This window comes from Tyto alba, unplaced genomic scaffold, assembly GCF_018691265.1.
Source record: "Tyto alba isolate M040663 unplaced genomic scaffold, T.alba_DEE_v4.0 Super-Scaffold_1000006, whole genome shotgun sequence".
Lineage (NCBI taxonomy): Eukaryota > Metazoa > Chordata > Aves > Strigiformes > Tytonidae > Tyto > Tyto alba.
The window spans coordinates 14,168,824-14,192,526 of record NW_024881272.1 but is presented as its reverse complement, the minus strand read 5'-3'; the positions used below and the strand labels follow the sequence as shown (position 1 = coordinate 14,192,526).

The following is a 23,703-nucleotide window of genomic DNA, read 5'->3' as shown; positions in this document are numbered from 1 at the left end:
CAAAAACAACTTTGATATCACCATTGTCTTGGATCCTTGCCTGAGGCCAGAGCACTACAAAACCATCTTAACAGAGTCTACAAATAAAAATGAGTCACAAAAGGATCAAAGGACCCAGTGGAGCCTGTCAGCTTAATGTGATGTCTATGACAAAATATAAAAAGAATTTCCAGAAGGAAAAATATAGAAAAATTCTACCTCACACTTAAATGAATCTTGGTCAGTTTAAATAACAGAAACATTTCTGATTCTATGTTCATGACGTTAACTATATATGCATTCCCATAGGTGTTTGATTTTACAATAGCAGAAGATGATGTTGAAATTCTGAATGGAATGCATGATGGGAGACATGTTTCCTGGGACCCAAGCCTTATTGTGTGAATGAAGGTTTGAGCTTTTTCCTTTGTCACTGATCTGTGAGTCACACCATGTAATTTAAATTCAGGGAAGGTTACAACAGGAATATTACTGTAGGACTAATGTTAACTGATTTGAAAACCTTAACATTGATAACAGACAAAAGATATTTTTGAAGATAGCACTGCGGTACAGAGATCTTACATTACTGTCTCAAATCCTGATCTATAGTTCATTGAAGCCCATCCAAAGCCTCCTCTTTATGCCATTGACCCTGCATCAGGCAATTTAATCAAAGAGCATGAGGAGATATCCCTTCTTTAAAAATGTAAGAAAAAATACTACCTACTAATGTACAACACAGGTGTTAAGTATGAAAGATTTTTTCAAGTACTTTGTTAGAGGGATACAATGTATGAAGAAGAAAGAGCTGGTTGAAAAAAGTATGTTAATACCATTATTATTACAGTATTTATACCATATAGTATATTGCAAATCTCCATCAAAATCTTACCTGATTGCAATAAGCAATATCTGAGCATCACCAAAAAAAAGTTTTATGCATATTTTTGCATAATAATGGCATTGACCCAGAGACTTCTATGCATATTATTTACTAACCTGTAGGTATAACAAAGTAGAAATCCTTCCAGAGAAGTCCACATAGTTAAACTATCTGCATAGCTAAGAGTTGAGCAGCAAGCTCTAAGAGCCAGAGAGTCATCTTTGTTATTACTGATCTTTTTTCTCTTACTGGAAAATCTGCTGAGTTTTGTGTAGGTTTCAGTGAGAATTAGTTTAGCTGTCATTTTGGATTTTTCCTGGAAATCTCCTTAAGAGACTACACTGTTCTTCACATTTTCTTATAAAATATGTATTTATATAGAGAGATAGCTAGATATAGATACACGTAGTTTACAGATCTCCTTTGAGAAATATGTCTGCAGAGTCCTTTATCGGCTGAGTATTCAACTTCTAGTCTCATTGGTTTGATATTTTAGGAGTTCCTGTGTCTAGAAAGGTATGGAAAATCTGACTATGATTTATATTGTGTGTGCACTTCCTGAGGCAGTTTTCCCAGTGCTGTTCTGCTTTAGTCATTTCATGAAACAAAGCTCCTTAGTTTTTTATCAAGAAGCGACTTACAGCAATCATATATTGTAGCCTGCATTGTTTGTCCTCAGAGTAGAGCTTCTGTGCAGCTTGACAAAAATACAAGCTTACCTTTTTGATAACAGCTCCTCAGAATAATTGGCTTTTTTTTCCTGGTAAACATTTCTGCAAAAATTTGTCTAGATTTGCCTCTGGAATCATTGATGTATTATTTATTATTTTAAAATACAAGATATTTTATGAAATGCTGTTCTCACTAGTACCTGTACAATGTCTGGTTCCAAGAAAGTTACACAATTTCCACAGCAAGGTTACTTTCTAGAGTTTAAAGTGTAGCCTGCAGTTTGGGGTCCTTCAGTATCTGGGAGTGCCACTTTAGGTGTCTAACAACAGCTATGTACCTGGCTTAACTGTTGTGATGAGAGGTTCAATAATTCCAAAAAATAAGGCTTGTTTATAAAATTAAGGTAATTTTTAGGCTTTTTTAAAAGCTTTTGCAGAAAATGATGGCAATGGCTAAATGAAAATTGGAAAGATTGCCCAGAAATAAACCTTTCTACCAGTGGTCATCAGCTAATCCTCCTTTTGAAAAGTCACTTTATAGAACAATACCTTACCAATATGAAAAAATCCTTATTGTGCTGTAGAGGGACTTCTTGCTTTACAGTCTATCTGAATTGATAAAATGAGGACTAGAAGTGAATCACATGCCTAGTATTCACTCGGTGTGGCTTTTTGGCAGTGAAAACTTTTAGAAACTACAAAAGAGAAGTTGGAGGTTTACCTCTAGTTCTCTCTAAAGAAGCAGACACAACATCAGCATACTGTTTCCAACAAAAATGATGCATACAAAGTGAACCAAATCTTTATGTATGCTAGCAAATTCTAGCTTCAGTATTACCAGAACAGTATCAGTTAGGACTAGCTACATGGCTAGAAGTACCACGTTGGTCAGAGCAGCTCTGTTTTTTCTGCATTTACTTCTGACTTATTACCTCCCTGTTCTGAGCTAAACAGAACTAAACCAGATTTTCTTGTTAATCCCCCACATAGATGACTTTAGGCTACAGTGAAAATGGCTTCCTAATTAATTGATATATTTAATTGTTCCCTATGTCAAGGAGATTTTTACAATGGTTTTTGTGTCTGCATCTCCTTTTGCTAGGAAGTCAAGCCACCATTTTCTCTGATCTAGATCATGGGACCTAAGCAGTACAATGAATAATGTAAGGAATAATCAGATAGAAGTAGTATTACTAAAAAAAACATTCCTAAGGAGCAGTTGTAGCAATTTACAGTTTTAATCTGATACTTTCCTAACTAGCGTCAGACTTAATTATTGTTGATTCAGGACTTTTTTCTGGGTTTTTGGTTGGTTTTGGTTTTTGATGGTTTTTTTGTTTGTTTGTTTGGGTTTGGGTTGGGTTTTGGTTTTTTTTTTTTTTTTTAATCTATCCTAGCAGTTCCTTTGCTACCAGGTAGTAGCTTTGGAACTACAGAAGAGTTTCATTTTAACAATGTACAAAGTCAAGTGCAATTTGAGGCAATAGGAGCTTTGTAAGTGCCAGGACTCAGCTGGCTCATGCTACCTTTCTCCCAGGTGTGGTGGGCAGTTTTGCACATTGTGGCACTAGTAGTAGCCACTGTTTTCTGCTAGAAGCTGTAGTTGCCCCAAGAATCTTGGAGCCCTGTTATCTCCTGCGTGCTTGGGTTATATCACTGGAGCCTCTTCCTTTGAATATGGGATTTACAAGTTTTATACTGTGTTAGTTAATTCAGAAGCATTGAGCGAATCCTCTTTGATCAGGTTGCAGAGGGAAAGACGGACTCAGTGCATTCATATTTCATGCTCTTCTCTACAACTAAATTGACATTACAGGTGTGGTAGTTTTCTTTTTAAGCAAAGGCTGCTGAAAAATAAGTCCACATGACCTCATCTAAATGAACATTTCTAAAATACCAACAACTTTGATCATAGTATAAAGAAATAAGACAACTAATAAGAAATTGGAAAGTGAACAGTAGTGAGATTTAGGGGTAGTAGTGAGGAGTGATGTTCTGTAACGGCAGCAGAACCTAGAAGACCAAAAGGATATAAAAGTGCTGAACATAAAATATCAGGAAGTTTAACTCCATTTTCTTATTTCTTCTTTGGTCAGTTAGCCTGGAGGTGCTCATGTTTTAAGATTTTTATTTCTTTTTCTTTTTAAACTCAGAATTCATCCCTCAAGTGAATTCTTGGAATTATATGCATATTCTTCTCCAGGACTGAAATTCTTCCTCTTGTCCATATTTATGTAAGACAAGATTTCTCTAGAGAGAAAACTTTTTCACCCTCCTACAATGACCATTCTTAATACAGAACAATGCATCCGTTTTATCAGTGTAACCCATCATCTTGCCAATAGGAACAGGGAATACACCTGAAAACTGAAGGCACTTTTTATTCCATATTATGTAGGTCATTTATGGTAGTGACTGATTGAGGCACTCTTTTCTAGGTGAGATAAACAATTATTTAAAATAAGATACAATTTATCAGTGTTATCTACCCAAGTGCAATCAGCTGCCTTTTCAGGAGCACTGTGACTCCTAAGGGAAGGGAACTCTCTTTAAACTAATAAGGAAAGGAAAAAAATAAACTGAAACTCAGTGGAAAGGGTGAAGACATTTTCTGTGCAGCCAGGTAGCTTCCTCCCTGACTCTTGAGTGGCTCCCTCCTTTTTCTTGCCTGTTTCTGAATTTTTTATTGTATGTTACTGGAGATGAAGGCACCTAAGAACATTTAATTGGAATATAATGGGAATGCCTTTGTAAAGCACATACTTAAGGAATTTTTTTTTAATCAAGCTGCCAAAGTGTTTCTACCGTACCTGACATAACTTGCAAGACATTCTTTTTCTAACTAGCATGTCTAATAAAGAAACTGTAATACTAGTACGCTTACAAATACACTAAGCCCAGAAGACTGTGTAATATTAACCCTTCTTTTTGCACTGAGGTTAACACCAGCAGATTTTCTTTTAAAAATAGCAGTGCTGAACTGTTCTGACAAGAAAGGTGTTGTTAACCCCATGTTTTTTAAAATGGGGACAAATGTGGAGTAGCTCTAGCTAACACTAATTAAATCCAGGCAGTTAGCTCTTTCCACATTGCCACACCCCTTCTAAAGCTTTGAAACTCATCTCTGACTATGGTGCATTAGGTAAAAATAACAGATAAGCCAATCTTCTGGCAATTTTTTGTGTTGCTGTGGTGGGAGTTGTCTTCTCTACTTAAACTTTTGGCACTTTTTGTGGCCTCCATTAAGATGTCTGTACTTTTGAAAGAAAATGTCAAGTATTTGCACTGCCTTGTAGTAAGCCTATGTTATTTACAATATAAATGATGCAGACTTACTATTTGTCTTTATCAATGACTGCTTATCCATCTGCAGCATTGCAACAGGACTAATTACAACTGCCAGGACATTATAGAATAGTAATGACTTCCAGGGGACCAAAGCATGAGTACTACCTCCAAAACTTGCCACTACCCATTTAAAAAAAAAAAAAAAAAAAGGCACTATGTCTGAAATTAATTTAAATCAAAGATGTTGATACTACTTCCCAGTGATACAACACATATCATTCTGTAAACCACTGCAGGCATGGACAACGTTATGGGATGTGCTTCTCTAAGCAACTTTGCACAGAGCCATCATCCTATTAATGATTGCCCTATTTTTTTTCTCCAGCAAAATAGATTTCCAAGACTTTCTAGATGAGACTTCAAAATTCCAGTATAGTGAACTAGTGCTAATTTCAGAACTTGGCTGTGAAATTTGGAGTGTGGGGGGAAGAGTGTACAATTACTTTCACAGTTTCCTGGTAACAAGGAGAACAGAAATTGTTGGGTTGGTTTGTTCTGTTTGGTTTTTCTTTTTTCTATGAATTCATTCTTTCCTAATGGTTCTGCGTGACCTGGATTCATCCCATTGAATATCCATAAGTATAATGTTGCCAAGATGAATTTAAAGTAAATCACATGCTTCAGGTACAGTATATAAAGGTGGTGGAAGATTAATCCAAAGCATAGCTGTCAAGGTCATACATATACTGTGGTATAAATTCACTTTCCTGATGTTGAAAAAGATGTATTTAATGGACTGCATATATTAATGAAACAACAACCAGTTATTTTATATTACATGGTTTGTGAGATTATTTTTTTTTTACATAATTATCATGAATGCCCTATAAACTACATATAAGATCCTTCAATTAATCTGAAGAATTACCACAGGTGGTTTTGTTTTGTTTGATTTTTCAGGAAATCATTATTTTACTGCTTCCTCCCCTAGTGTTACAGATAAATAATATCTGTAATCTGCCAAGTGATCGTGGATTTTCCATCTAAGACTTCTGTTTCTTCAGAATAGTATGTTAAGTTCAGTTGTGTCCATTGATGTCTTTAGTTTACCCTAAAATAAAACATACAGCAGGATTTCAGGTGACTGATGTGTATCACTGGAAGAAAAAAATTAACCTTCAAAAAGTTTTCTAATGCTGCATTATACAGTTTCATTATTGTAAAACTGCTATATTTTAATACATATTAAAAAAAAAAACATATCTCACAATTAGATATATTAAAGTGGTTTGGGTGCAATGATATCGAGTAGAACTATTGCAGGTCACTTTCTCAACGGCTTCAATTCTTTCCACTTAGACTTAAGCTTTTCCTAATGTTGTGTTCAGCCTAAACTGATCTAAAAATAAAGTACAAATTCTCAGAAAAATTAATATAGCAAACTTTTTACAATAGCCTTTTAAAACAAAAAAGGCCATGTAATTATTATTTATCAATATCAATAACTTAAAATAAAAACAGACCACCTAAATTACAGAATGCTAATACTAAACAAATATGTGTGCTTTAGTCTTTGCAATGTTCTCATCACTCCTTTTTTTTTTTTTTTTTCTTTAAACCAGGTTCTTGATTTTAATCTGAGAGAAGGAAGATACGGAGTTTTTGAACTCTATGAATATCAACAAAAAATTAATTCATATAACCTATCCACTGTGGAAAGGATAGTTTAAAACCAGATTGTGTTCTATACTGCAAAAGTGATGAAACTGAAACAGTAATTAATTTTAAACTGAACAATAAATCTAAATTGTTCTCTGGGGTACTCGGAGAGTACCTAATGAATATCAATCAGTTACAAAAAATATCAATGGCTTGTATTTACTGTTATGTTAACAAATTAATAAAGTCATTGAGTTTGCTCTTCGTTGCTTTCTTACAGATACAGAAGTGCTTACTTTCAGCATCTTCTTTGCTTTCTTGGAACTTTCTGGCATATTCTCCCAGTATGGGTTGAGCTATCTCACAATATTATAATCAAGTTTCTTCTGCCTGCGTGCACTTCATTTAAGGTGTCATTTTAACCCATTTCAACAAATTAGTTTGTTTTTTCCTTACACATTTTGAAAAGCATTAGTTGCTTAAAGGCACATATAAGAACATGCTACAATGCATGTAAATCTTGAAAAATTATTCAAAATATGGGAAATTTGTTCTGGATTGCAGCAGAAATCTCAATCTGACTTTTTACACTGTTTTTTTACATTTCTTCTAGTCCTGAGAACTTCGGGGGATTCTGCAGGCCACTCTTGGTATTTTCTTGGTGAACAAACCTGTTCTGTTGGTACTCTTTCAAGGATCCCCTGCCTTGACCTAGCACATCAGGGAGGAATGGCCTGAGGGTTGTGGCCTGAGTTGCGTCAGGATGAATCAAAGTACTTTTTGCTTATATAGATAAAGAGTTTTTGAAGGTGGAGAAGAGTAATGTGTTGGAGAAAAATTCTTTGCTAATCTGTCACACAGGGATTTTGTGTATCTTTTCAAGATGGATAACGTCCAGACACTCCTCTGATGCAGTCCTGAGTTGTCCGGCCGTGCTAGCACTAAGACAGTAAGGTCTTGCAGTGCTGTCAGAGGCCACCGATCTATTAGTATACAGGCTTTGGGAATGACCCAGGTCACAGCTTCTTTTCTGACAAGAAAATTGCCCTGTGACTAGCCAGGTTTCTGAAATACCCACTATACTAAGTTCTGATAGGAAGTTCCACAGGAACTTTGGTATTCACAGGCAGCCAATTTTTTTTTTTTTTTTAGTGTCAGACCCTAAAACATGAGTTTCTGCTCATCCTGAAAACTCAAGTATCATGTACGTATTCAGGATCCCTGTGAAGAAAAGTGTTTTTCTTTATGCTTGCAGAAACATTTTTTTAACCAGTTTACCCAGGTCAAGCGGCTCTTCCGTATCAGTTTGGTATCTTGGTGTGCACAGCCCTCCCACTGGCACTGACTGAGGCCTGCATTCTGGTTATTTCTGAAATGGTGCATGTGTAACATTATGTTGTCCTTTCTCCTTATTCTGACTGTAGGCAATTCCAGAGTCAAGTTCTCAGAGGAGCTGTATATACCCTGGATTTCTGTAGTGTCTCTCATAGAAGTACAGGCTTCCTTAACACCGGACCTGGCAGTTGGGAGGTACTAAGAGTAGAGTTCTTGTTCTGTTGGTGGGGATGGCGTATAACCCTGGTGTAAATCACCTCACTAAACACTTACCAGCATACTTTTGGCAGAGTTGGCTGGACCAACCTGAATTGTGTTTCAGCCCTTGTAAGCAGGCTACAACCTGTGCAGCTGCGCCATGTTAACCTATCATCTCTGAGGTTTTAGACAGCCTTCAGCGCAAATCCAGCTGATCTGGCTTCATTTGCCTGAGAAGAATGAAGCTGTATTTCAGTTTCCTCTCTGCTGAGATGTCAAGAGGGCTGGCTATAAATGTGTGTGGTCATCTAATTTTAATGATGCTTTTTGTGATACAAATACCCAAATACTTGGAGTGGAACTGAAATTGCCCATGTATTTTACACAGCCTGTGACAAATAATTTGTTGAATGTCACATCTCTAGCCCTCCCAGTTGGTTAACCAATAACCTAAACATGAAAGCCTGTACATTGGACTGCTGAAACCCTGAGTCATTCCATCCTTTAATTAAAACATGTTCCTTTAATATGTTCTTGCTTAAAATTATGTGAGAATTATTTCCTAGAGGAAAATGCCTAATGAATGCACTTTTATATTTAGTATTTTCTATAAATTAGCTATATAAGGGGGAAAGCTTGAAATATCTAGGGTATGTCAGGCAGTTGCAGGGGATGCATATGTCAACCTCAAGCATGATTTATCTTACATGCCCTTTCTGACAGTTGTAATTTAACGGCTGCATTTTCCTCCAGGCTCTCAGGAGGCTAAACATCTTTTCAAGTTTCTAGCTTTGTGGTGGAAGAGTATATGTCTGTTTGCCAGTTTAATTTATCTGAGTCATTCTGGGAGAGGCGTGGAGCAATTGAAGCATGACTATTAGCATAAATAAGAGAGGGACTCTCTACCCTCAGGAAGAGTTACTCTTGCCATCTTTCAGAGGAAAGCTGCTTCCCCATAACAACTGCTACTGCTAATTGACTGGTGCGATGCTGTGAATTGGAAGACCTAATAGACCTAATATATTGTGTTCTGGATATTCTTTTGCATTTCAAGTTGAAGTGGAGTTAAATAGAACAGAGCAAGGAAGGAAGAGGGAAATTTCTGCAGTAAGCACAACAGTAGATTCACCACAGAGCATTTCACATACACGGAGGTGGTTTTTCTTTTAAAAGTTTGGAGAAGGAATTACAAAACCTAAAGTTACTTCTCAGCCTCTATGCAATAGCATTATTACCACTCTAAGTAGTTGTCATGGCTAATTTTGTTTTAAAAAAAGAATTTGAAACTTTTCTTCGTATTTTCAAAGATGTAAGTATCGTACAGCATCCTTTGAGCATTCAAAGACCTTTTTAGCATGCGGAACCGGCCCCCCAGGGTCGCGTTTGACAGTGGCACGAAGCGAGGCCCCCTCGGCCACGGGCCAGTGCTGACCGTCGCCTGCCCGGCCGGGGGAGTTGCCGCTCGCCTCGCCCCGTGGGGCCGGTGCGTGCTCGGGGGGAGCCAGCGGGCCACGAGTGGGGGTGAGGAGGGACACCACAGCTGAGTGTTTCTCTCCCAAAGGGGGAGAAGGGAAGAGCCTCTTCCAGGTATTTCCTTAAACATTACTTAGAATGTGCCCGAGGAGGGAGGCGGCACCGCTGTGCCTGCTCCCGGGGGCAGGGAGAGGGGCCGGGGCCGGGGCCGGGCAGGGCGAGGTGGGTCCCGCGGGGGAGCTCCCCGCCTCACGCCTTCCCGGGCTTTCTCCCCCGGGTCTCCCAGGGTCTGTAAAAGCCCCGGCACGGCAGCGCCCGCGGCGGCTCCCTCCCCGGGGGCGGCGGGCCGGGGCGGGCCGGGGCGGGGCGGGGCGGGGCTGCCCCGGCCGCCGCCGGCGGGGCGCTGCGAGCTGCCGGGCCGGGCCGGGCGCTCAGGTCCCTCACACGAGCCGCCCCGTGGCCACCAGCAGGGAGGAGTTAGAAGGGAATAATCGTAAGCGGGGTGGAGAGCAGCAGCTGCAGAAACATTAAAACCACCCAGCCCCCGGCCCGGCCGCTGGAGTCGCTCTGCGGACACGCAAGATGCGCGGGACCGAGGTGGGCTCCGCGCCGCGTTTGAGCCAGGTAAGGCTCGGGAAGCCGCGCCCGCGCACCGCACCCCGCGCACCGCACCGCACCGCGGGGCCGCCCCTGCGGAGCCTGGGGCCGCCCGGCGCGTCCCCCCGGGCCCCAAACAAAAAGAGGCGAAGGGGCTTGTGCGGGCCCGGCCGGGGGCCGCTCCGGCGGGGCGGGGCGGGCCGGGGACCGGAGCGGAGCGGGCCGGGCCGGGAGCGGGGCGGGGTGGGTTGGAACCCGGGAGGGAGAGCGGGGAGCCGTGCCCATTGCCCTCGCACCTCCTGCTTTGCCCTGCTTGGGCTGTAATTTAACAACTCTCTCTGTTCTTTTTTCCTCGCATGAGTGATTTCACGTCTAATTCTCTATGACTGTCCACTGGAAAATGTTTCTATGTAAGAGGAGTTTCCTCTATATCTGTATTCCTTAATCATGCCCACTTCAGAAGCTTTCAACGCTAATTTTTCGAATACAAAGTATTTTTTTGCCATTCTTCATTTCATTCTGTGAACGGGCTTGCTATCTAGCTTATTTATATATTTTTCTGGATTTTCTAAACTTTTCACTGCTCCGGGTTTTGTAAAGCATATTCTTACCTTTATTTAGCAAGGGCACCCCTTTCCTGTTTACAGCTTTGAGGTGATCTCTTGCTTATATATACATCAGTGAATTCACCACTGTTCGAGATAGCATCAGTAAATTGCATAACTGCCCCTTCCACTGCACATTCAGACTTTATTAATGGAGGAGAGTACAGGTCTCCTCTCGAGTAATTTCTGTGAAGGCTTTCATGCATTTGCAGTTAAACCGAATCAAGTCCTTTCCCTTTCTAAATCTCTGCTGTTGTATTACAAGCTGTGTTTCCTACTGAAGAAGAAGATATATCAGAACTTATTGCTGGGGAGCTTTGTGATCTTTTGCACTGAAAGAAGTCCAGTAACGCAGTCCTTGCCAACTCCAATTTACCTATTCAGCTCTGCATGACAGACCTTCTTTTGTCTTATTAGCTTTACCTATTGAATGCGCCTAACATCTTTTAAATGTATTTTAGCAGCTGCATGAAGCTGAAACTTACGTGAATGCATTTGCGACTCCGACATAAAGTCGCAGACGGTCTGAAACCGTTTATCATTTGTTACGCTGTTTGCCTTCCTTCTTTTAACTCTGGGCTTTGTGCCTCTTGTTCTCAGGGCTGCGGTTTCTGAGGCCGCGCCGGGCAGGCTGCGGGGCCGAGGTGCTGCGGGGCAGCCACCGGCTTTGCGCTCGGCGTCACCGTCCGGTGGCCGCTGGGGAAGCGGCGCCCAGCCGGGCACCATGAGCTCCGGCACCACCGCCCCGCTGAAGGTCGTCAGCAGCCTTGCCAACACCGATGTCAACTATGTCATCAAAGAGCATTATAATTACACGGGAAAGCTAAATGAGAATGCGGACAGTGGAATAAAAGTGACGTCGGTGGTTTTTATCATCATTTGCTGCTTTATAATCTTAGAGAACATTTTTGTCTTGCTCACCATCTGGAAAACCAAGAAGTTTCACAGACCCATGTACTATTTCATTGGGAACTTGGCTCTTTCAGACTTGCTGGCTGGTGTGGCTTACACTGCCAACCTCCTGCTATCCGGACACAAAACCTACAGCCTCACCCCCTCCCAGTGGTTTGTAAGAGAAGGCAGCATGTTTGTTGCCCTGTCAGCTTCTGTGTTCAGCTTGTTGGCCATTGCCATTGAGAGATACATCACCATGCTGAAGATGAAACTCCACAATGGCAGCAACAGCTTCCGCTCCTTCTTGCTGATCAGTGCTTGCTGGGTTATCTCCGTGATACTCGGGGGACTCCCCATCATGGGCTGGAACTGCATCAGCCTCTTGTACAACTGCTCCACCGTGCTGCCTCTCTACCACAAGCACTATATTCTCTTTTGCACCACTGTTTTTACTGGCCTTTTGCTATCTATTGTCGTGCTCTATTGCAGGATCTACTCCATGGTGAGGACTAGGAGCCGCAGGCTGACATTTCGGAAAAATGTTACCAAAGCTACTAGGAGCTCAGAAAAGTCACTAGCCTTGCTCAAGACAGTGATCATAGTCCTGAGTGCCTTCATCGCCTGCTGGGCTCCCTTGTTCATCCTGCTTTTACTGGATGTGGGGTGTAAAGTGAAGACCTGCCCAATCCTCTACAAAGCAGAGTATTTCTTAGTACTGGCCGTGCTCAATTCAGCCACGAACCCTATCATCTACACCTTGACAAATAAAGAGATGCGGAGGGCTTTCATCAAGATTCTGTGCTGCTGCAAATGTCCCCCAGCAGATTCAGGGACCAAGTTCAAGAGGCCGATCATCGGAGGGATGGAGTTCAGCCGGAGTAAGTCTGACAACTCCTCCCACCCACAGAAGGAGGAAGGTGACCGTCCTGAAACCATCATGTCTTCAGGAAACATGACCTCATCTTCTTAGGAGTAACCATGGGGTTGTATTTCAGAGCCTTTCCTCTGAAATGGGGGAGCTGAGATGCCTCCTGCTCACGGCAGCAGCGTTGGGCTAAGTGAGCAAGTAGCATTAGTTCTAATGAGGCAAATGGTGCACTTGTGAGGCTGGAGTTCAAGAAACGGGACAGACTGTTCTGGCTTGAAAATCTTTTTCCCTGGAGCATGTTTTGTCTTTGCACTGAGGCAGCTCAGGATTGTCAGGCGCATTCATATCCTGAAATCTCCTTAGTAACTCTGAAAGACTGATGCCTTGGTGAAATGATGCCTGGTGTGTGTGAGAGAAAGAGAGAGGGGGAGGAGGGAGAGGGAGAATTAACCTTTTTTTTTTTTTTTCCATGTGAGAAGAATGTGAAGTTATTTCTCCTTTACTTGCAGCAAACCACTGACACAAAGATCTTTCTGTACTGAATTTAGTGGTGGCTCTGGTGTAGTTGGTCAGAAGTGTTTGTTTAGCATATAATGAAGAAAGAGGTCACACAAATACAAATTAGACCACATACAACCATAATTTGGCATCACTTTCCAGAGTTTTTAGTTAAGTCATAAGGTTTAATTTGCAGAGTCCAAAGCTGTTGGGGTTTTATTTAGTGAGATCATAGCTGTGAATTTTTGCTGTTGGTCCATATTACATTTGAAGACCATGAGCCAGACTCTGCAGTTACTTTCACCTATACAATTCCATTGACTACGTCAGATTTTATGGAGTAGCTCAGAGCACTAGCATTTGGCCCCGTATGTTGATTGCCTTGTTATTCTGTAGCATTAAATAAACTGCAGTATCATGACAAATGCAAGGTAGAACTAAAGGTCATTTCTCTTTAAGATGACTGAAAGTAAACCTAACAGTATAAGATGCTATTGTAAAAACTGACAGGGCATTTCAGTGTCAAGTTCATAGTCTTTCCACAGGTAAAGATCAGTTGGAAGATCTGAAAAGAGTACCTTGAGTTTCAGAAAAATAAAAGGAAAGTTGAAGTGAAATGACTATAGGTAAATGCACTTCCATAACAAAATGCAATACATTTTGGCACATTTTATTAATGTTCATCATTTCAGCAAAGATGTCTGTATTTTATTAGTTCATGGAAGAAGTACCTGTAATTAAATTGAATGTATTTGTTTTACAGTATCATTTTTACTCCTCTGTTTTTCTAACCTGTGCTAATGGGGTTGAATGTGTACAATGTAAATAATAAGATGCAGGAGTCTTCACGCACCTAGAGTATTGCTATAACAAAAGTGGTATATCTGGGATAGCTGAGAGCAACTGACTGATTTACAGTTATTGGCAATTCCTAGAAGTGGTATTTTGTAAAAAAAAAATTATTGCCTTTGTAGTAAAATTTCCAGTGCAATTAAACTGTTTTGGGGGGTTTTTTGTTTGTTTTTTTCTGGTTTAAAAAATAGTATTTAAAATGTTTCTGACTTCTTATGTTCAATTTGCACATAGCTTTATTGACTTCTAAACATTAATAAACTGATTTTTTTAAAGAATCCGTTATCAGATTGCTAGTAGTTTTGTACTGCTGTGGGGGTTTCATGCCAAGTGCGGCTTCTGGCTGACAGAAGTTAGTGAAAGAATTCCTTGATTTCAGTACATGCCGGGATTAAGGCAATTCTGTGGGGACATAAAATGCATAATGCCACTTACAGGATCATGTAAAATATAAAATGAACACTAGAATATGATTTGTCATCAGCACATGCTGTATCAGTGAAACACTGTTAGAAGGATCTCTGCAGTAGCAATTCTCCAACAGCTAATGAAGTACAAACTGAAGAAAAAAGATGCTTGACAGTTCTACCGTGATTGCCTAGAGCAGTGTAAGAGAAATAATTCATTTATATCACTAATATAATTCATAAGTTTAATTCTTAGCTTACTGCAAACATCAAGGAGATTTATGCAACACAGAATGGTGACCTCAGCTATGTGAATCCCGCAGCTCTGCTGGGCCCACCAGCGAAGACTGTAGCAGGGTAGTTGAATAGGTACTGCGTTACTTCTTCCAGAGGCTTGACTTCCATTTCCTCTCTTGCGGCCATTCCCTCTCAGTATTACTTTTAAGTTCCATGTCACTTGTACAGGATGCAGTTGGAGTGTGAAGATAAACCTCACCTTCTCATACTGTATGTCATCGCCGTGCAAGGTTTACTGTGGGAAACGAGAGCCTACTCACTGAGGAAGGCTCTGGGTCATAACCTCACTTCCTGAAGGAAATTCCAAAAATGCCCTGAAGACAAAAGAGTGGAAACAGGCTGGAATTTCTCTCCATCTGTCTGCCTGTACGGAAGGAATGATTTCATGTGTGCTCACTTCCTAGGCTTTTAATTAGTGACCTGAGCAGGGCTGGAAAAAATGTCAAATCTGTATTTGCGCACAAGATAAAGTCTCTCTTGGCTCAGGCCTTCATTTGGGCAGGGATGGTTTAGGCCGGGTGATGACAGTCATGAGGGAAAGCGCTGCTTTGTCCCAGGGATAAAGTCACTTCTGTGCAGAGCACCAAAAGGATATAAACCATGAAAGTCCAAGTTAAGCCCTTGACATACTACCAGTGAGTAAATAAATGCAACGTATGAGGAGGCGGCAACGTAGAGGGAAGTCTGAATTTGTATGGATGTTTTTATCCAAAGGACAAGGGCGCTTCTGCTCTTGAAGCCTTACAGGCAGTGAGGTTGTTTGTCCCACATGGGTCTGAGATTCTGTGACCAGGGGTGAGCTACGTCACAGCATGGCTGTGTCACTGGCCCCTCATGACTACCATCCGCCTTTCTGTATTCACAGCTGATAGTCCACAGGTGAGTCACTTCCCTTCACTTTGCCTTTGTTTCTGGATCCCTCACTTATCTAGCTCATCTACTTGAGTTGTGTTGCGGGCCTTTGAGGAAAATGACTGTTCCCCTTTGGAGGTGACTGTGTGATGGGAGCCCAGTTTTGGTAGGGAACTCAAAGCCCTACGTAATTCACGCAATAAAAGAAATGCAAACACAAGTGTGGCACTGGGCCATGGGAAGCATTTCCTATGCTCTTGATCATGATGACTGAAATCTGTTTCCTCCATAGACAGGCCACATCTGTGCATGCAGACAAGATTCAGACAGGGAACAATAACTGTAAATAAAATAATAGCAATAATAAAAGTAAGGGTTCCTGCTGGGAAAAAAAGTAAGACAGGCCATTTGCACCGCTCGTCGCTTCCTACGGGGGAACTCTGCAGCTCCTTGGCCACGGACACGCATTACCATACACTGGCAGGATAGGCCAGATGTGTAGTGCACAGTTTTGAAGTATGCAATGCAGAAAGCACCCTTCCCAGGCCCCAGAGTGCCTTCTGTATGCACCGAGAGGGCGTGTGGCTTTGTCTCATTGTTGGCTGTGTGACAAACGGGCAGAGAAAATGAACTGAGAACTGAAAAGGTGCATTATACCCAATGTCTACGTGAAATAAAATAGCCTGTTACCTGGAGTAACCTGGCCCTTTGATTTGTATTTTTTTTTTCCTAGTTCTTCCAGTGTAACGAATAGAACAGGGATAGAAAATGATCATAAAATCTGTCTGTTGCTCCCCAGCAACTCCCTGACTAGGTATGCCTGTGTCAGACCCAGGTATAGCAGGGTACAAATTGGGCAACAGAAGGGCTACAGCCCTACAGACAGCTCAGGAGGAACAAACCTTGGGAACAAAACTAGGGGACATGGAAACCTAAAAATACTGTTATTCATCCTTTTCCTTCTGTCAACTAAGAAATATAGGGAGTGCGCAACTGTAACATTTCCTAATTCCTAATTTGGCCTGGAAGATCTCAATACTGATTGCATTTTGTATGGGCTGAGGCATTATCAGATGTTGTAAAAAGGGTCAGATTGACAAAGCATCCAAAAATGTGGAATATGTAGAACAGAGCTACGTAAGTTACTCAGCACTGAAATGCTGGAAACTCCCTAAGGACAGGCTTTGTCAGTTACAGAGTTCCAAAATTCCCCAGGAAAACATCTACTGTATTTCAGTAATTCCCCATAATATGTTTCTTGGAAAACAAAACTAATCCAACTGCAACTTCAAGGATATAAGAAACAAATAATCAAAATCCATCTAAATTCAGTTCCTATAATCTGCTTTCACAAATTTTTCTAATCTTTGCATTTTCCCATCTTTGCATTTACTGATAGAAAAAGTTTGCTCATTCACTACTGTATTATTTATTCTGATAGAACCTTATTTATTTTTACAGCCTGCAAGAACTGCATTGGGTGAAGAAATCTCCCTTCAATTATTGCTCTATGCACAGGATTTTTTATGACAATTAACAGTAATCAAACTCACTCTGCACGCAGGAGCTAGATACATGTGGTACAGGTAACCTGTTCCAGTACAAGTTTTCTGCTGAAATAAGAAGTGCCTGGAGAGATCTGAAACTCAAGTATCTAATACAAATGAAGGTATTAACAAAAAAGTTGTGATTTTTTTTTTTAAGTTGGGAACATAATTAGTGTAGACTTATGTGATCCACTGAAGAGAATTACAATGTGAAGGACCCTCTCCCCTACAGGAATAGGGTGACACATTCCTCATGTCCCCCCTGCTCTCAAATTCTGAGAGATGTTGCAGGAAAGCAGCAGTTTCCAAACCAAACCCCCCAAGCAATGCTCTGCACAGCCAGAGCTCTTACCCTACTGAAAAATCTTATGTGGGAGCAAAGCGGGAACCATTTCCTTGCACATGTACACTCCATGCTCCCTTCATGGGACAAAAAGGCAGGAAATCCCATCAGCCACACCCAGGAATGCTCTCCAGCATGGAAAAGTCCTAATCAAGCTGAGCTGAAAAAGCTCTGTCAACCCTCTGTGAACCTTCCGCCAGGCCTGGTTTGGTAGTCGCATTATGAAAACATGATACAAAGGCTTTTGTGAATGATTCTTTGAAGAAGATCCATTTTAAAATACACGGTACAATAACTATATATCAAAATGGCTCATCAGAAACTCACATGATCAAAGCCACATTAAATATTAACATGTGTATGTACCATTTGCAGTGTTTATTCAGAATCACTCCTCAGCTAAAAGTGGGCTCAAAATACAGACTGCATCATTTTTGATAACTAATAATATTTGAAAAAGTCAAGGTAGAGGGAAACTGCTGAATAAATAATGGGTTAAAATTATCTGCTAGGTTCCATGAAATCATTGATGAAAGCAGTATCACTACCCGGGAAAAATCTATGGTTTGAATCACAGCTGACACTTTCTGGTGCTGACCTGAGCTGTCTGCTAAAGGTAGTTTCGCTCTCTTAAGCACAAATATGCTTGGCATAAACCAAGACTTCTTGACTTAGCAGGACACTGTTACAAATTGCTGGAATTCTGTCTCAGACAAATTCTTGCCCATATTCAGCACCTACAGTTGTAGAATGTGAAAGTGGCGATGGGAATTGCTGTAAGCGATAGAAATAGAATTTATATGGTTAAAGTGCAGTAACAATTTTCATGATGTGAAAATTGGACTGGCACAAGATTGTGACTGAGAGTGTACAGGAAAACAGGTTTCAGGGACAATTTGGGATTCGTGGGGGGGGAGGTTGGACTACAGTGATATTTTCCACTTGATATGAAGGGAAGGAATCCTCTCTGGAGATAAAAACACAAAGCTGAGGATTTTCATTTGTGAAATCTATCCTTAGATCTACAATTCTTTCCTGAGCAACTCTGGACAAGGTCTCATGAATTCTCACTTTTCCACAGATATATATATAATATTTACACAAGGATGTTTATAAATGAATACTTTGAATTTTGTGGTACTATTGAAAGAGCTGGTATCTGTGGTGCTTTGAATATGGGAGATGATCTGCCAGGTCATTTATTGCACAGCTACTTGCAGTATTTCCTTGTGCTTTGATGAACTGGATGCTGCTGTATTACAGTTACCGTAAGGTGGGGAAAAAAAAAAAAGCATTTCTAGTAATATGTACAGCTCTATCCTCATGGTTGGAAGAAGGATCGAGATCTTGGCTAAAAAACACATTCTGAAGAGGTTCTATTGAAAAACAACTTGCCAAGGTCTGCATTATTATCTTTATTGCTTTCAGGGAAAGACACAACTATGGTCTAACGATTTCTTCTAATCTGCTGACCATTCAGATGCCTGTTACACAAGGAATACATGTGAGCCATTTCCCAAACACCAGGCACTTCTAGATGTTTTTTATTTCCATCACAACTCCCACTTCTACTGCCAGTGTAGGCACGAGGTAAGAAATTGCTTGTAGCTGTGTGTAGTTTCTCTCTCAGAGTTATTTGATCAATGCACCTTTTGAACAAATCTTTTATGTTGGCACAGATACACTACTTCAAGGCAGGCTACAAGTCTGTTCCCAAAAGTGTTAACAACTTTTCACTTTTTTTTCCCTGGTCTTAGAAATTCAATACATTTTGCATTTTATCAGCTCTCTTGGCGTTTTCATACATAATATTGCAAATGTTGCTTGAGGAAATCTTGTAACTCTCAGCTGTCCATTTCCCATGCAAAAGTGGTTTTATTTTTCTAATAAAAAACACAGGCGTGAGGGAGAGGAACTTGCCTGCACAACTGAGGTAATAGTGAAGAAATACTGAATCTTTTAACTTGAAATGGTTCATCAGTGGAAGTGGCTCTAGTCGGGACTCTTTAGTGATAAAGTTTTGCTTTTCACTAAACTTGTTGAAAAATGCAGAGGCATTGAAGAGGGTTCGAAGGACAACAAAGCAAGGCGCTTTAATAGGATGAACTAACATAAAAGGCTTAGCAAGCAAAGCCTTTTCCCACCAGAGAGACGAGAATGGAGAAACACAATACTCAGCCTCGCCGTTACGCTATGGAAGTGTGCTGCGTGATACAAAAAGAAAACTTTTAAAGCTCCTGAGAAAAAGCAGTCTGCCTATAGAAACCAGAACCGGTTAAGTGAAGATTTCAGATTAGGATTTACCTGAGTTTTGACGTTTGCAGACTCAAAACTACCTTAGTATTTCAGATTATAATTTATTTTTTCTTGATTTAAGAAGCACGACTCCTGTATTTGAACATCAGCTCTTTCCTAGGCTCCCCGAGACACCCTCCCCAACCTCCTCCCGCCTCGAAACAAAATGTCCGTGGACGGGCGCTCGCCCACCGCGGGGTGGTGGGGGGGAGCAGGGCTGCCGGCGCCCCTCACCCGCGCCATGCCGCCTTCGGGGAAGGGACGGCGCTCAGCCGTCAGAAAGATCAGAGGCGGCTCCGAGCTGCTTATTGTGAGGGGAAAACCACCCTCTCTTCCTGCCGAGGCCACTGAAACCGTGCCCGCTGCCCTCTCCCCCGGCCCCTTCCCGCGTGCTGCTCCGGCGCTGCCCCAGGTTTTCCTGCCGGCCCGGCCCGGCTCTTCCTGCGCCGCCTTTCCCTTCCCCGCCGCTTCCCGCCCGCCCTCACTGCCGGGGCCGGCCTCGCACGGCCGGCAGCCCGCGCACCGGGCGCGGCACCGGGGGATCAACAAAAACCCAAACCACCACCACCACCAAAAGGCAAAAAAAAACAACTGAAACACACACACACACACTTTTATCTCGGTAATATGTAACCGAGGGAAGTTTAAAGAGCCGTGCAGTAAGAAGCGGCGGGGGCGGGTGGTGCTGCCTGCCGGCAGGCCGCCACAACCCCCGGCCCTCACCTCACAGCCCCACGCCGGCTTTCGCAGCTCTTGAAAGGTTAAACCAGCGTCTCGGAAAGCGTGAAATGCCGCTCGGCTTCCATCAGTGCTGAGTTAATGAGTGTTAAGCCTGAAACTTAAAAGGTGAGAATTTTAAGCTCAGCAGCTGTAAAGCAGGCCAGCCCTTCACAGAGTCAGTATTTTTGGTTGTAAAGTACTTAAAACACTATTTAAGCACTATTTACTACTGATTATTTAACCAGGAGCACCAAATTGCTCCCTTTAAAGCAGACACAGCCTTTAAAGTGCGGTGAGGAAATCGGCGGGCTGAGGGGACAGGTGTGGGATTTGGCGGTGCCAGCTGAGGCCGCACCGACCCCCTGCTCCTCAGGTGCCAGCACCATGTGTCCCCTCCTGCCCTCGGGCACCTCCAGCTCCACCTCGCAGCTTCTCTTAGTACAAACAAGCAACCCTGGGTGAGCTTTTGGGGCAATGTGGAAACAACCAGGAGTTTGTTTGGGCTTTTTTTGGTTTTGTTTGTATGTTTGTTTTGTCAGAAGTGCATTGCAGGTCTTGCATTGTTTTTGAGAGGATTTTTGTTGAAATACCGGGTTTTATTTTTATTTTCACTCAGCTGAAGCAGCACTGATTCTGCAGCTGACCATACGAGGTGGTATGGCTGAAGGCCAGCCCTCAAACTCGCCATGCTCTGGGTGCAGCCCAGTATGGGCGCTGCCAGGAGGGAGGCGGGAGCTGAGGAAGCCTCCACCTGAAGTGAAGGGCAGTCCGCGGGGAAACCTGCATCCCTGGGGTGGTGAAGAGGGAGAGCAGGTAGGGCCGAGACCCAGTACAGGGAAGCTGGGTGAGGCCGGGAAGTGTCCCTTGGGTGTTATGTCCAAGAGGAAGGAGGACCTTGGGTCTAGCTTGATTTGTCCCCACACAGTATGGGGGGTTGTGGCGTTTGTGTGGGAACGGTGTAGACCTACAGTAGTTGTGGTGCATTTGTGTGCTCCTGTAAGTATGTGTGGCTGCAAGATGCTTCTGCTGAAGTGTGAGAGTGGACGATGCTGTGTGAAACTAAAGACTGAACTAGCAAAGTCTTGGTAGCTGGAGTTTAATTACAAAATCCACCGAGTCCAAGTGCAAAAGCTGTGGCACAGATCATAGACGAAGTGCTTGTTTCAGTCTTGCCTTTACTATAGTCCTCTAAATTTATCAGAGTATTGTCTGTGATCCACCTGTGGGCAGCTTTTTTGGGAACAGGTTATTAGACACAAGGCACAGAACAGGTCAGTACCGCCCCAGCTTGACATCTTGGGAATTATGATATGAGTTAATGCTCATTCAGGCAGAGAACCCAGCTTTCTCTCACAGGGTATCAACCAGCCTTCATACTGGCCTCTGTTGATCTTGTGTGCATTTATGCAGATACTTTGTTGATAAAATAACCAGAGTTTTGATCTTTGTTTTTGAAGAAGTTTCATTGGAACTTGTTTATGTCATCAAAGTGTTTATCTGCAGCGATAGAAGGGACTGCAAACAAAAAAATCTGCTCAGGTACACTGGAGAAAGCATAACTATTCCTAGAGGTCATGCTTTTTGTCCAATTTGACTGTGTCCCTGCACAAAATGAGGTTAGTATGGCTCTGAACTACACATGTTTTCAGAGCAAAGGAGAACAAATAGCAAAGCATGTTTAGCTGTGTTTAAAGGCATTTTGGTATGTGCCACTTGCAGCCTTAGCCTTGTGTGTGGCCCCTACTCTCTTTCTGTTATGGGAAATCAACGTAATAAAACTTCTCCTTCCCCTCTAAATGAATGCCATTGTTTCTTTTCTGACTCATTGTATTATAACAATATTAACCACAAAATAATGGCAGTCTAACCACCAACGTGAGTTTACCCCCTGTCCATCAATCAACTGCAATGCCTTAACTGTGTTTCCTCAGTGTGATCGCAATTTGGTAATAATTTAATGAAACTGAAAGTGAAGGAGTTCCCACAAATCAGGAGTAGGATGCATGCATGAGACCTCCTATTCCGAGCCAGGGAATTGAAGAAAGCTTGTCACCTATGAGCATTGCCTGGATGCATCAAGCAGGTCCATGTTTGTCTGGGTTTTGGAGGTAGTACTATGATGGCTTTAACGTATTCAGAGTTTTGATGACATAATGAATGAAACCTATGACATATTATTTCTGATACATACTTTGCATTGAATTTAAGAAGCTTACAAAACCTGCAGATTCATGTGACACTAATCCCTACAATTTGTTGTGCTATAGGAGTGGAAAGGATGTAAATATATGAACTCCCTACATGAAGACAGAAACAAATATGTCTCAGGTTTCTGCTCAGTTCTAACCCAGGGTATCCCTTGCTGCTGAGCTGCCATTGCTCTGTGACTGTGGCTCTCTGGCTCATGGCATGGTGACCTGGAAATACTCTATTTAAGTTGACAGCCCTTAAAGGCTGGTGATACTCTGCTGTTAGCCCTGCTGTTAAGCTTGGAATTTTGGACAAAAGTAGAGGTAGTGGAGGACTTGGACAAGCCCTGCGATTTAAATAAGGTTTTTGTCTAACAGAGACGGGTACAAACATAATTCATAAGGGTTCACGGACAGATTTCCCATGTTGTCAGAATGATACTCAGGGCCTGGGGGGGGGGGTGGGGTGGGGGGCGAGGGGCTCTGTTCAGTCAAGACACAGGTTGTATGTTACTGCTGTGTCCATTACAAAGAAATGTCTGGCCTGTTTGACTAGTTGTGGTTGAGGTACAGCAGTTTCTGTCCCTGATGATACATGAGATGAGAATGTAAACAGTCAGGCATTTGCCTTTGATTCCTCGTTCTGAATGGCCGAGAGTGTGTTTGCATTTGACTTAAGTGAGTGTGACCTGGAGAGTGATTTAGGAAAAAGTCTTGGACTTGCATCTGCCTTGATCCTAGCAGTCTTTAAAATGCTGCCACCATATCCTGTGAATTTATTAGAGTTCGCAAAGGTGAAGTTTGTAAGAGTAAGTGAGATGAAAAGCAAAAGGAGACCAGAAGAACAGGCTGCCCTTGTTTCCATCTGCAGCTACATGTTTCTGGAGGTTTGTGCCTGATTTTAATTTACCTTTCACATGGAAGGTATGTCAAGTGCAGGCACATCTCTTCTGTGCTTTGACCTGGTCATCCGAGCCTGAAAGCTGTATAGCTGGGTAACCACAAGGCAGCCTAAACTAATGTACCATATTTCGTGTGGCTCACTAGTTTCAGGAGCACTAACGTGGCTCACTGGTGTCTGGACTTGATCTGTCTTGCATCCTGCCAGCCCTAGATACTCTAATTTATCTGTCCCCAGGCATGCAGATGTACTCAGAACTGTTTTGATTGCAGAGACTACTACAGTTCCGTTTGTGGTTGCTGTCTGTATTTCAAAAGAGAGCTTTTATGTGTAAAGTGCTGGGGAAGCT

General features: G+C 42.1%; 2 protein-coding genes across 3 annotated transcripts in view; both read left to right on the top strand.

The window, feature by feature from the left end:
- The window catches only part of LOC104366976 (uncharacterized oxidoreductase ZK1290.5), a 53,178-nt gene extending 43,341 nt beyond the window's left edge, over positions 1 to 9,837 (top strand). The window contains exons 7-8 of one of the 2 annotated variants that reach the window (XM_042803606.1): positions 289 to 390; positions 7,908 to 9,837. In XM_042803606.1, coding sequence (XP_042659540.1) covers positions 289 to 384 — 96 coding nt within the window. In that variant the 3' untranslated portion in view covers positions 385 to 390; positions 7,908 to 9,837. Of the gene's footprint in view, positions 1 to 288; positions 391 to 6,446; positions 6,744 to 7,907 lie in introns of those variants that run through there. The other variant, XM_033000397.2, reaches the window with a different exon arrangement.
- Positions 9,838 to 9,875: 38 nt separating this feature from the next.
- S1PR1 (sphingosine-1-phosphate receptor 1) lies at positions 9,876 to 13,546 on the top strand. The gene is made up of 2 exons (XM_042803577.1): positions 9,876 to 10,113; positions 11,292 to 13,546. The coding sequence occupies exon 2, from the start codon at positions 11,416 to 11,418 to the stop codon at positions 12,553 to 12,555; it is 1,140 nt and encodes a 379-aa protein (XP_042659511.1). The 5' UTR covers positions 9,876 to 10,113; positions 11,292 to 11,415; the 3' UTR covers positions 12,556 to 13,546.
- The last annotated feature ends 10,157 nt before the right edge of the window (positions 13,547 to 23,703 follow it).